The sequence below is a fragment of the Asterias amurensis genome, chromosome 14, assembly GCF_032118995.1.
Source record: "Asterias amurensis chromosome 14, ASM3211899v1".
NCBI lineage: Eukaryota > Metazoa > Echinodermata > Asteroidea > Forcipulatida > Asteriidae > Asterias > Asterias amurensis.
The window spans coordinates 18097164-18111746 of NC_092661.1; the positions used below are offsets into that span (position 1 = coordinate 18097164).

Below are 14583 nucleotides of genomic sequence, written 5' to 3' on the forward strand. Positions count from 1 at the left end.
ATTAATCTCACCATTCCTCATTTGCCATCCTTCTTCTCTCCCAATCCTCTTGTCTTATTTCATCTCCATCTCTCTACAATCGCTAAGAATCTTCTGCGTGTCATTTTCCCCTCTTGGCATCCCTGGACCTGGGGACATCACTCGACGTCCGCCCACAAGTAGCAGCAGCGCTGACGAGGAGCTTAATGAGAGAGCTTGGTGTAATTGAAACTCGGCAACGGAAGCTGAGTCCGATCTCTCACTGGTTGATATTAACCCAACAGATGTAGAACAAGGGAATTACTAGCCATAGTAGACATGGATTTGATCCTTGTTCTTGCTCTGTTGTAGAGAGATTACATTGTAGGTTTCTAAATGTCATGCTTTAATGACACCACTGCAGTATACACTGATCAAAAGGACTATTCAATGTGTGTAAAGTTTCCCTACAACTCAGGAATCATGGGCCTTTGTAAAGCCCCATACAGCAACTGTCTGCTTCGATTTATCAAGAGGAGAATTATGGTTCTATATTAAGGACATTAAATTGTACCATCGCCTTCCACAAATGCTCTTTTTAAAGTAGATCAACTTAAATGTCTCTCAGCTATAAAATGACCACAGTGTTAATAATGACTGCTGATTATGCCTGGGGTGTTTTTATGTCAGGTTGGTGTAGTGATATCTAGAGGGCCCCAGTTCGGGGGCAATATTATGTGGATTGGGTCTTTAGTCTGTGGGTTTCCCTGGAAAAGTTCTCTGGGGTTTTCCTCCCACATCGAACACTTAAACTTTCTTCCTTGTCTTCTCTCCATGGGGTTCTTGGTTAGTATAGCGATTAAGTTCACTTTGTATTTTATTTTTATATTATTATATAAAATCCTTAGCTTCACAATCAGAATAAATAATAAATAAATGCCGCCATGTATTTTCAGTTCTGAAATAGTAGTTATATTTCTTGGAAGTTGAGTTTTGAAAGAAGCAGTGGTTATGAAATGTAATAACAACTTTTGGAAAATATTTGTGTCTTTCGTCTTCCAGTAAATTGTTAAAACTCATGAAAGTTGTTTGTAAATTATTCCCCCCCCCCCCCCAACATTTGATCATTAAATTTGAAGAAATGTTAAAAATAAATTTTGCAAATCTTTTACCAATCTGGTGTTGAACTTAATGTGTCAGGGGTCGATTTCACAAAGGTAGTCCTAACTTAGGACTAGTCCTAAGCAATGCTAAGAGATAGGACTGGTCCTAAGTTAGGACCAGTAACTCATCCTAACTTAGGACTGGTCCTATCTCTTAGCATTGCCTAGGACTAGTCCTAAGTTAGGACTACCTTTGTGAAATCCACCCCTGCAGAGCTAAGCATTGTTTGAAGCTTTGCATGGTGTGAATAATAGGAAGAAACTACATAAATAAATCCTAAACTTGCGGGTGCAACCATGTGTAAATCTCTTTTGTGGGAGTGTTGGCTCTGTGTAGTCTCGACGTTCCGAAGAGTTACTCTGCTCGTCTTCAGGAGAGTTATTGTTAATTCTAAAATCCAATCAAAGTTGTGGGCTTCCCAAGTGCAATAATTTCAAAATATTTGAGATATGAAACATGCCAATGGTAATAACCTTTAAAAAGTGCATTAACCAACATTTTTTCGGGATGGACTTATCCCCCCACTTGTAGAGGATTACGTGACTGCGTATAAAAAGAGGCTAATCACTTGTTGTGGATATCCGTTGAGCCATGAGGGGGGTATTTACGGGCGGATGGGATGTTGGGGGCAAATCCGGTCAGATTGTACGTGCAGATATAGTACTCTTTACCAACATGTGTGGCGTAATAATTGATAAAGAGTATTTGCCGTAATTCCGGTTTAGTTAATATATAGTTTAAATAAATATTGCTCTTTTTGTAAGCCTTCTTGAGGGGAACATATTACTGTGGGAAATCGAACAAAGTTTCTGAACACCTTTTTTTGTTTGGGCTGGCCGTTGAAATTAAGGAGGGGTTATGTGAAAAACTAATTTCTGTTTCATTGATTTGATGCAAATATGAATAATATCATGTGTTTAAAGCCATTGGACACTTTCGGTACAGAAGAAAAATTAAAAGTTCACAGATTTACAAATAACTTACAAGGTTTACAGAAGGTAATGGTGAAAGACTTTTCTTGAAATATTATTCCATGAAATGCTTTACTTTTTGAGAAAACATTAAAACAATATCAATTCTTGATATCGAGAATTAAGGATTTATTTTAAACTCATGTCATGATACGGCGAAACGTGCGGAAACAAGAGTGGGTTTTCCCGTTATTTTCTGTCGACTCCGATGACCGATTGAGCCTAAATTTTCACAGGTTGTTATTTTATAAGTTGTGATACATGAAGTGTTGGCCTTGGACAACACTGTTTACCGAAAGTGTCCAATGGCTTTAAGCATTGTTTGATTTATTTGTGATGGTCTTTTTCAAAGATTTTATTAAATAGTGCACTTTAACTGTATTTGATAACGTATTGTATTTTATTTGCTCTATTTGCAGTTTCTACTGGTAGTAAGGAATCCCCGAATGGCGCCATCACTGATGGAAATCATGTCCAGAACCACAAACTGCCCACAACAGTCGATTTGTGCCAAACCACCAGAGATAATGAGGTATTGGGACTCAGTGAGCCAGATAGTAGCACTGGATCCATGGCCATGGAGGGAGAGGCTGATATGCTGGTTCATGTGAGTCAAAACCACCGTCAATTAAAAAAGTTATGAAACATCAGTAGGTTTTGGATGAGTTTGTTCGTTTCAATAAGTTACTTTCCACGAACCATCAACCAACCAATATAAAGTAGTCCAAAATGTTTCAATGACTTTGGGTCAGTGTTTGAAAAACAATTCCCGTACCTACCCATAGTGTTAATTTCTAAAAACTTGTTGGTGCATCAGAGGTGGATTTCACAAAGAGTTAAGACTGTCTTATCTTGAGTTTGCCCTAAGTTTTTAATATCTCCTTGGACTAGTCTTAACCTAACTCTTTGTGAACTCAACCCCTGGAGTAATTGTTTTCCTTTGATATTTACCGCTGCCACATGGAAATCCTGACTAGACAAAGAAAAGACAACCAGGATTGGATGATGTGTTTTGAGAAAATATAAGTAAGCACTCACCGTGATTGGTGGAATCTCGGCAGTAAGCTAAGCCATGCCTGATAATGGTATACTGGTTTCTTGGAATGCTAGGACTTACCTGCGCTATATAAGACTTCTATATTATTAGCTCCATTGAGCTGAATACAATGGTAAAGAATGTTAGCACTGCACAAAAACAGGACAAAAATCTGGAATTAAGGATTACACAATAACCCCCTGAAAAAGGGATATTATGGGGCATGATTTCCAGTACCTCGGGTCCTTTTTTTGTACAGGTGAAATAAAGCGTTGCACAAGGCAGCTGGATGCCTGGGTCCAATTTCATAGAGCTGCTAAGCACAAAAATTTGCTAACCATGAAATTTCTTCCCCGATAAAAACAGGATTACCAGCCAAATATCAATTTGTTGCATAGTGCTTGTTACTAGTATTCAGCTTTTGTTAGTTTATCCTGAAAATCACATGGAAATTTGGTTGGTAAACCTGTTTTTGTCAAGGAAGACATTTCATGCTAAGCAAATTTTTATGCTAAGCAGCTCTATGAAATTGGGCCCAAGACAATGGAATGTCCGGGTGGATATTTATAACACTTGTCCGACAGCAAATAAAAATATAGGGCGCTCTGAAGTTGGTCCGATTGTAATAAACTGTTTGCCATAGGCTAGTCCAGAAAAAATAATTGCCGGATCTACACCAAGCAGCAAATAGCAGTACATGGTTTTTTAAATGGATTTTTTTTTACATATCGATTTAGCTAAATAGAACAATTTTCATCCATCGTGCAGGTAACTATTTCATGCTGCCCTTAGCTTTAACTTGTGTACATGTAGTTCACCACGTATCTATTCCGCATCTCTTTCTCTTCTCTACCCTCTTTATTCCATTATTACTTCCATACAGTGAACACATTTTTTCTCTCTTTAATGTCCTTAGGCAATGAATGGATTTATCCTAGTTGTCCAGCAAGACGGTCAGGTGATGTTTGCCTCGCCTTCTATTCAAGAATACCTCGGCTTTCAGGATGTAAGTAAACTGATATATGACCCCCACCCCATTTGTTCCATACTTGACGGGACTGAAATAAAGTATTGAATAGAGGTTGCGATCATCAAAAAAGCAGATGTCCCTCACAGGAAAAGTATCCGGGATGCCACTTTTATTTTCACGACAACAAAACGATATCATCTGCTTGATTGATCTTAAAAATATACAGCCATTTTTAAAGACCTTCAGAAATACACTTTCCGGCTGTTGCTAATGTTAGCCAAAGTAAGCAGCGCATAACTCATTCCACCAGAAATTGTTTAGAAACACTGGGGAGCATTTGCAGTGTGTGCGCAAGTGGTACGCAATGCGGGTATATAACTTGATTTTGAGAGAAAATGGCAGATGGTACAGTTATGATTCAATTTAAGTTTAATGTGAATTGATGTGTGCACAATTAAAAACTACTGAGTTACCTTAAAATACATGAAAACAAATAAATCTCTGTGCCATTAGTCTTTTTAGTGGTGCCGCTCTGGGTAGATCTAATTTGAAGCAATTTGGCCCTTTGAAATAGAAAAGTAATTTTACCAAGCAAAAAATCTGGAAAAGTATAATTTTTACTTTTTCCAAAACATTATTTGAGTTTGAAGCCGGCTTAAATTGGAACAAATTACATAAGAAAAAACAAGAAAAAGAGAACAAAGCAAAAAAACAATGCACTTATAACTTGTTTGATAAAATTATTTAATCAGACTTAAAAACTGAACTTTTTGTTTATCCTTTTTTCTCACTTAAAATTTCCTTTTTAATAATGTAAATACATTTTGTATTCTCTTTGTTGAGGTGTACAAAACCTCAATTCTTCAAGGGTTTTCATAACTTTAAATCATGTCTTATTTATACTCATAGAATACATTATAGGTAAACAGAAATAGTACATTGATACCGGCTAAAAACGCTGTGGATGTCTGAAGCCATACAACGCAACTCTTTATCAATTAATGATGCAAGCTAATTTGCTTATCCGTAGTGGCCCAGCCAAACCTATCACACCAAGGGCAGGGAGTAAGCACTGATTAGAAATAATTCCCCCTTGGATTGTCGGAGTTGCTCGTTTAGAAGATGCCGCACCGTGTTTGGATGATTAATTATGTTATTGTGGTGGGGCGCCGCCCTTCATGGTAGCACATCTCATAATTTTTCGGTACATATTTGTGATAACGCATCAGAACTTGCGATCACCCCCAACGCGAGAGTCAATTCAACCTTTAGTTACATCAACGTTGGGCTCCTGAAGATCTAACCCTCAGCATCCACTCATTATTCAATAACGACAGAGGGATCTACGCTAAATTGATCAAGCCCGTTTATCTTGTTAAAGGGTGTCTGGCAGTGAATAATGATAGATGGGCCAAGCATTTATTTCTCTAAAAGTGCAGAACAGAGTCAACCGAACCATTTCACTTTTGTACTTTAACGCTGTGTCTGCCATCAATTGAATGGGTTGCGTATAATTGTGTTCTTTGAATCTATATCCCCATTGAGAGTTTACAGAGCACGTGTTAGTCCTGTTGTCTTAAACTTTTATTGGCATCTTTTACAATCGGAACTTGATTCACCATTGTGAAGTGAAACCTTCCTGTGTTTTTGAGTTGGTTACAAACACAGCTGCTATGCACTCACCACTAAAACCAAAACCAATATAAGTGATAGTAACCACAGTTAATGTAGCCGAGTGATCGACTGACTCAGTCCTCAGTCAAGTTGTTTTCAGTCCATTAAGCCCTTGCCTTATTGCTCCACTTGGTCACATTAATTTGGAATCAGTAAGACCCGGAACACTCTACAAACATTAGTTTTAAATTACTAAGAAAAAAAGAAAAAAGTTAAAAGATGATGTATTGGGTTTTTTTTTTTTAGGGGGGAGGTTGGTCATGGATTTGTTGCTCTTTGTACAATTCCGGTAATGATAATAATGATATGTATGACAGAGATAGATTGCTATTAAGTGCGCTAATTTGTTCTCACGATGGTACAATACAATTGCCATTTGGTAATTAGACTGATCCACTAAGCTCTTGCTATTGTGCAATTCATGAGGCTTCTCCGATACCACACTTGCACTATATAGCCACCTGCTAGACATTGTTAACTACCTCATGGGTACAGGGGTGGATCCATTGAGTCCATCCAGGGGTTGGGTCCAGGGACTCCAGACCCATCCCGATTACATTTTATTTAAACTTGCGCCTTCACAAAACAATAGCCCTTATCTCACTAAATTCCTACCCGATTGGGTCAAACCCATAATTATCTAAACATTAAAGTTAATGATTGGGGTATGTGTTTGGCTGGGTTTTTACTTTTGGGGTACCCCTCTCTGGTAAAAAAAATAATGGAACCGGGCCTGTACCTATTCAACACTCTTTAAAGCCATGGCCCTAAAAGCTCTCTTACAATCTACCTTCTTGTTTCTGGATTGACTAATTTGACCTTGAAAATGTATCAGTAATGCAAAATGACATTGTTTTCAAAAAATAATTTGTTTGAGGGATTTGTTCCGCTAACTGCCATCTGTCTTCTGGGAAAGCAAGCCGAGGCTTGGGAAGATAGAAACAGCAACATTAAATGTTTGTCGTCCCTCACTTCATGTACGTGCTAATGATACCACCTGGACGTCAACATGATGTATGAGAGATTAATGATTAATTACTGAGATGCCATTTATAGTTCAGAAATCATTTATTCATAGGTGGATATGAGCTGGCAAGAAAAAGTTGAAAATACTTTCCTTTTATATTGTTAGCTCGGTTTAGGTCACTGTACTTATACGATCCTGTCTTGTTTGGTCTGGTAAATTATTTATAGTGTTATTTCGTATCGCGTTGTGGAATGATATTTTTATATTCATGTGTAATTAATAACCTTAAGCATTGAGTAGTGTGAAAGGTTCATCAGTAACTGTGAAGGGACGTTATTTGTTGCAACAGTTTCCCTTAATGCATTTGTGCACTTAAAGAAGGGGAAGTACTGAGTATACAGTGCTTACACACATCGGTGTATGGGTAAAAACCAAAATTAATATTCTTCATCCCGATGCAAATTTAACATCTATTATATCAAACTGTATCCATTGTGGTGTATCTTGGCAGAGCAGTCAACTGCATCGGGCTCAGGTACTGATGGTTGAATCATGGGAGTGTGGGCTCACTTCCTGTCCATGACAATAGACCGATCCATTATGCTCCGCCCATGGCGCACGTGTGAGCAAGAACACGTGAGCCTCTCTAATGCCAATCTGCCGCGCGCGCCAAGCATACGCGCATGCATGTCGGACCTTAGTGTCGGACCTTTGTTGCGCTGTGATAGGTCAATACGCAATGGGGCGGAGCTTAATGGATCGGTCTATTGTGTTCTTGAACAAGGCACTTAAGCATAATTGCTTCTCTTCACCCTGGTGTATAAACAGTAACCTTTGAGGGCTGAAACAGCATTGTGGTGTTGGATTGACCCCATAGCGCTAATTTAAGCAACTTTGGGTTGTATGTACCTGTACCCAAGGGATTTGAGAAAGTTGAGGAATAGTCTTAAAGTATGCCTGATGAAAAGGGAAAATAATATTGTACATCACCTTGATCTAGCTACATGAACTAGGATATGTACACCGTTTAAGAACCAATTATTGTCATTATTATTCCTCTTTGGAGATACTTGCATTAATCTTTGGTTGATTTTGTTTTGGATACAGGCTGATGTGATGCATCAGTGTGTGTATGATCTTATTCATAAAGACGATCGCAACAGCTTCCAGCAGCAGCTGACCTATAAGAACACTCATGAGTACATGGATGACATGGAGTCTGCAGGTAATACGCTATTCACATTCATCATGCATATTCATTAGATCATTATGATTATTCATATTACACCAAGTTAATCGTGAGCTAAGGCAAAGAGTTCATGATATTGAACCTATGTTTGACTAGGCCACACCCACTTAGAAGTTATTGATGAGGAAAGCCAAGGACTTTGTGACGTTGAGCTTATTGTTTTACGAAAGTCAAAACAATATCTTAAGATTTTTATGCAACTTAATTTTGTCTTCGAAACTTAGCAACCAAAAGTTCCTTTTTTTCTGAATCTCTTTTGGTAACAAAATAGGAAATAATAATTGAGTTGGCTTGATTGACTGGAGTCAATGTTGGCCTCAGCCTGCCAAAATGAAGCCCCAAGCTAAAGATAGAAAGAGATGCCCTTCTTTAACAATCACTGTTCCATAACTGATAAGTTCCTGAAACTGTCCCCTCTCCCCCCTTGTCCCTCTTCTTCTCTACCCCCTTGGCAGATTTCAAGACCTCGTTGGAGCGGAACTTCACGGCTCGCTTGCGCTGCCTGCTTGATGAATCATCAGGATTTCTGGTAAGCTTACCCAGAAAAGAACATAAGCTTCAAAAGTGTGAAATATTAAACCATATTTCCTTTGTTGAAGACTGTCCTATAGAATTTGTGATGGGGGCTTACCACTTTTGTCTGTTTTGCATAATTGAACAAATAAATATTTTTTTTTTTTAAGTCAAAAGCCGGCAAAAGTTTTTTTCAGGAAAGTTGAAGAAAGGAAAACAGCAAATTGTTGGTTAATTTCTTTTCCTATTTTCATTTACTCTATTGCATGTGCCCCTTATTCTTCTTCTTGCTCTAGACCTTATGCACATGACGTCATTTCAGTAGGCCGCCCTCACCCAGAGGTCAAAAGGAGGTTGTTCATTGGCCAATTCTGTGCGCCGCGCGAACAAATGTGTGCGTTTCGATTGTTTCGTCACCGTTTTTCCTCTGAGATGGCGGCTGGATGATGTCAATGCATAAGGTCTATTTATTACTTTATTATTTATTTTTGGTTATGAAACTTAAAACTGTAGCTGGAAGGCCTATTGTAAACAAAGGTGCTTGGTACATGAACTAGAAACACAGGGGTAAACCCCTTCTCTTTCAGGATACAGGCATGCAACTCTTCCGCGTTTCCGCGAAATTCCGCGTTTGTTTGGGGTTTTTTTAACATGAAAAAAAAAAAAAACAACAGCCTCATATATGCCTGGCATTAACAGTGTACAACTACAATCATGTAAAATAAGCCTAATACATGCTAAAAATGCACCTAAGAGCATAATAAACCTCAACATTTTCTAGGGTACCATTGTGGGTATCATGTCCCGTGGCGTTTCGGCTGCCTCGCTCCGCACTTGGCTTGTGCCTTTGAAAATTTTCCTCTTTTTTTTGTTCAACGGGTAGTTGCATGCCTAAGGATAAGTGATCAGTTAATGTACGGGCAGTACCAATTGTAGTACATGGGACATACAGTTTAATGTTCCATCTGAAGAACAACCAATTATTGTTGTTAAAGGAACACGTTGCCTTGGATCGGACGAGTTGGTCTATAAAAAGCGTTTGAAACCGTTTGTTATGAAATATATATGGTTAGAAAGATGTTTTAAAAGTAGAATATAATGATCCACACAAGTATCTCTCAAAATTGCACGGTTTTCTTTTTACGTCGCGAACTATCACGGTCGGCCATTTATGGGGGTCAAAATTTTGACCCCCATAAATGGCCGACCGTGTTATTGGACGAGGTAAAAAGAAAACCACGCAATTTCGAGGCATATTTGTGTAGATCATTGTACTCTACTTTTACATCATCTTTCTAACCATATGCATTTTATAATAAACGGTCAAAAACGCTTTTCAAAGACCAACTCGACCGATCCAAGGCAACGTGTTCCTTTAAGTATCTTACTCAAGGACACAAGTGCCAGGACCGGAACTCGAACTAACACTAAACACTTGGATTAATTTTGAGTCACTCATTAGTTTTAATCAAAGACTTGCCAAGTAATGTAGTGTGAAGAATGCAAAACAGATAGTATTTCATTTTCATTTATTTCATTTATTAATTTCACAGGTAAAAAGTACAAACAATAAGAACAGTAAGAAAACAAAAACATGTACATACAATTAGAAGAGAGAAAAAAAATAAAAATAAAGAAGTAGCACCCCTGATGGATTTTAAAAAAGTAAACTAAATTACTATCGAGTTAATCTCCTGATGCCACAATTTAAGAAGAGACAATAAAGGACATTACAGATGGACATTATTAAAACATGGTATAAGAATATAGAACTATACAAGCAGTTAAAACTATAAAAGCACTTGAAATTTAACAAACCACTTTTTTATTTGTGTGCAATTAAAATTGCTTTGATTGTATTGGAAGTGTGTTCCCTTTTGTCTTAGAACCTACATGTTACCGGTCGATTAAGACCTCTCTATGGTCAGCGCATTCGTGGTGAGGATGGCATTCCAGTTGACTTAGATCCACCAGAGATGGCGCTGTTTGCCATCGTTTGCCCGCTCCAGCAGCCCTCTATCATGGAAATCTACGTCCGCAATATGATCTTTCGCACTAAGCATCAGCTCAACTTCAAACCCATCACCTTAGACAGCAAGTACGTTCAATATTCACATTTCTTGATAGGGTGAAGTTGTTTGTATGTGTGTTTGTGGACCACCAGTGATCTCCCTGGATAAGTTCGGCTTGAGGTGGTAGGCAATAATTAATCAATTGCTTGATTGATTGATTGATGATTGATTGACTGATTGATCAATTGATTGATTGTTTTATACAATAAACAAACCATACCACATTACCTTGGGGAATATTATGCTTTTGTAAGCTTAGTATACTCTAAAGGTAAAGCTATTCCAAGATGGAGTATTGCGTTAATCTGTATTTCAAGTTTCCTTGAAGATAAATTTGTTTGCACAGGTGCACTCATGGTATACAAAAAATATAGCGCATCTGTGCCCAAATCCAACTCGGCCTTCGCACTTTTTGGATAGGAAGCATTATATTTTTTCATTATCAATTCACGCTTGTGTGATTCCTATCAATATTGTGCCTTAAAGTTTCTCATATTCGAGTTTGTGCTTCTAAATTGAAATTAAAACTTAGTGTTAGGTTTGAATTTTATGTACTTCAGAAGCCTGTATTCTGAGAATGGTACAATGGCATCTGTCAAGAATTTATGTCTTCTTGTTTTTAGTATGGATGTTAAATGTAAAATATTTGCTTTACAGATCTGAAGAAATCTTGGGCTACAATGAAGCAGAATTCAAGACGGTAGCTGGTTACCAGTACCTGCACTATGAGGACATCATCTACTGCTCAGAGATGCACAGTTCATGTAAGTCAGTTAGGTAGCGGGATAGTGAGGATGGGGTTTAGGGGATGGGAGGAGAAATGCTGGATTAGACAACAAATACGCACTTGAAGAACCTAGCTATGATAAGCTTCTTCCTTCACTCTAACTGTAAGTCAGTTAGGTAGCGGGATAGTAAGGATGGGGTTTAGGGGATGGGAGGAGAAATGCTGGATTAGACAACAAATACGCACTTGAAGAACCTAGCTATGATAAGCTTCTTCCTTCACTCTAACTGTAAGTCAGTTAGGTAGCGGGATAGTAAGGATGGGGTTTAGGGGATGGGAGGAGAAATGCTGGATTAGACAACAAATACGCACTTGAAGAACCTAGCTATGATAAGCTTCTTCCTTCACTCTAACTGTAAGTCAGTTAGGTAGCGGGATAGTAAGGATGGGGTTTAGGGGATGGGAGGAGAAATGCTGGATTAGACAACAAATACGCACTTGAAGAACCTAGCTATGATAAGCTTCTTCCTTCACTCTAACTGTAAGTCAGTTAGGTAGCGGGATAGTAAGGATGGGGTTTAGGGGATGGGAGGAGAAATGCTGGATTAGACAACAAATACGCACTTGAAGAACCTAGCTATGATAAGCTTCTTCCTTCACTCTAACTGTAAGTCAGTTAGGTAGCGGGATAGTAAGGATGGGGTCTAGGGGATGGCAGGAGAAAAGTTGGATTCGGCAATAATACGGACTGTTATGGTTCTAGCTATGATAAGCTTCTTCCTTCACTCTAACTGTAAGTCAGTTAGGTAGTGAGATAGTGAGGATTGGGTGTAGGGGATGGGGGGGGGAGAAATGCTGGATTCGACAACAAATACTCACTTAGAGAACCTAGCTATGATAAGCTTCTTCCTTCACTCTAACTGTAAGTCAGTTAGGTAGTAAGATAGTGAGGATGGGGTCTAGGGGATGGCAGGAGAAATGATGGATTCGACAATAAATACGGACTCGGAGAACCATGTTATGGTTCTAGCTATGATAAGCTTCTTCCTTCACTCTAACTGTACCATAGAAGCAAAAACCCAAAGCTAGTATCGTACTTAGAGCAGTGAATCTGGAGTGACCATTTGTGGTGAGCAACTTGCAGGTGAACACTAGGTGGTTGTAGATACACAGGCTGGTTTTCTCATTCTTTAAGCGGTTGGTTTAATCGGTTTATTATGCTGCAAAACAGAAGTTTGTGCATTTTGTAATTTCAGGCCTGGATTTACACACTGGCCATGGTCACTGTTGCCCTGGTTTTGGCCTTGGTGTCCAATCAAAAGTTTCTTATAAGTGCCCCTTGCAAAATTAAAATGGAACTGCCTTCTTGTAGGTGAAATTTCAAGCATGTTCCTTAACTAAAGAAAACTTTAAATTGAGAAACTCAGAAGGTACACACACCATTCTCTAAAGTCGCCACTTCACAAACTTCTTTTGATTTGTCTAATTTTAGCAAGAGCCTGTTCTTCAGTTATATTGTTGCTGCTGATGGATTTTGGTGCAAAGCTTTTTAATTAAAACAGTTCACGTTTCTTCAAATCTCTCTCTGGAGGCAAATAAAAAAAAAAGGATATAGATTGAGGTAAAATAACGAATGATTTGAAAAAAGGCAATGAAAAATTTCCGTTACTGTGGATGACACTGCAAGTTGAACTCCCAAATGGATTTCCCCCTAGTGTCCTGAGTCAGTCAGTGCTTTGCCGCCAACGTTGTCTGGTTGACTCCCTCCTTGCAATCAGGTTCGTCTTTAAGTCTCACCGGGGGACTCGACTCACGCAGGAAACTCGTATGGTTTTCATCAGGTCTTGGTAGTTGCAGTACGTGATCGCCTGCTTTTGGACTCACTTATGTTTTCTGGTTTCTTCTATTTAGGTTTTTTTTTTTTTTGCTCTCACTTTACAGTTTTGGTCTTTTTTTAGTTTTTTTATTTGTATAATGTTTATCTGGCCTAATTGAATTGTGGCAATATAAATAAGATACCATAAGCATTGATATGAGGGGGTCTTCACATTCTATTTCCTGAACTCTGACAGGAAGATTTGTACTGTTTGAACCTTATAATCATTGAGTTTGCAGATTAAACATATTATTTCCTTTTTGATGTTTAAAAATCATGTGCACTCAATAAATGACTTTAATAGACATGAACTTAGTGTCACATATCCCTGTCATAACATTTTTTTATGGTTCATGAATGCACTTTGTCAGTCTTAATCAATGTCAGATCATAAATGTCAGATCTAATTTTTCTTTGAGTAGCTCTGAAATAATAATTGGGCTTAAACGTTAGACACCCCCAAGAAAAACCTGTAGTGACCAAGCACGAGATTATCTGTGACAGAGACGGCGATGGCTAGGGATGACACGCGGAGATGAGTTTAACGTCTTTCTTCCTGTTCGTGGCGTCACTCTCAAGATCCCTTTCCTCTTCTTTATTAGCGACGTTTGATTTACCGTGACATTTGAGTGGTTGGAGGGAAGATGCGCCATCAGTGTTTTAGAGGGCCACAGGAAATGTTACTGGTGTCTTTGTAGATTGGAGCTTGGGACCATCTGTATTGTGTTAAATCAGCACTTATTGATCAATAGGTTAGCAGGGGTAGGGCAAATTTAGACCAAATGCTTATTTCACCATGTGGCTTCCCTGTCAGAAAATGGCAATGACTTCATAACAACATACTGTACTTTTTTTCTTTTTTTTGGGGGGGGGGTGCTGTGGGTGTTTGTTTGTTTGCTTGTTTAGCCAATCTTTCACATAAACATTGGTTTAATATCTATGGTTATAAATTGCACAAATTGTGATTCAGTAACTAGAACATGGATTTGATTCCTATCATGACTGTCTATATATCTTATTTGTCTAAGAACACTACCTGCTGATCCATCTCCACCCCCCCCCCATTAACCAATGACACGCATCAGTCAGCGCACCGATACTTCAAATGACCGATATATTAGAACCCAGATCAGATAAAATAAGTGTCAAACTCAAACCAGATGACGGTATACAAGCAAAGTCTAAGATCTACTCATCAATCATACAGCAGAAGTCGGACAACTTTCTGATGATGATGAAATAAATCCTGTTCAATTATGGAATGAAGTCTCTCAGCGCTGATGATCGTTAGTAGCTCCATCATCACCAGCGATCCTGAACGCAGTCTGAACCCTATCTCACTCCCATGACTGACCGCTAACCACTTGATGGTTGAATCCCGTCCACCTCCAACCCCTTAACCCCCC

At 38.6% G+C, this 14583-nt stretch overlaps 1 protein-coding gene across 3 annotated transcripts in view; it reads left to right on the forward strand.

The window, feature by feature from the left end:
- LOC139947382 (uncharacterized) overlaps nucleotides 1-14583 on the forward strand; it is a 99790-nt gene that overhangs the window by 64349 nt on the left and 20858 nt on the right. For all 3 annotated transcript variants that reach the window (XR_011787347.1, XR_011787348.1, XM_071945288.1), the window contains exons 3-8: nucleotides 2513-2700; nucleotides 4046-4135; nucleotides 7848-7965; nucleotides 8445-8518; nucleotides 10389-10600; nucleotides 11232-11338. Coding sequence is in view for 1 of the 3 variants with exons in the window: in XM_071945288.1 (XP_071801389.1) it covers nucleotides 2513-2700; nucleotides 4046-4135; nucleotides 7848-7965; nucleotides 8445-8518; nucleotides 10389-10600; nucleotides 11232-11338 (789 nt within the window). In the remaining 2 variants the exon portion in view is untranslated. The remainder of the gene's footprint in view (nucleotides 1-2512; nucleotides 2701-4045; nucleotides 4136-7847; nucleotides 7966-8444; nucleotides 8519-10388; nucleotides 10601-11231; nucleotides 11339-14583) is intronic.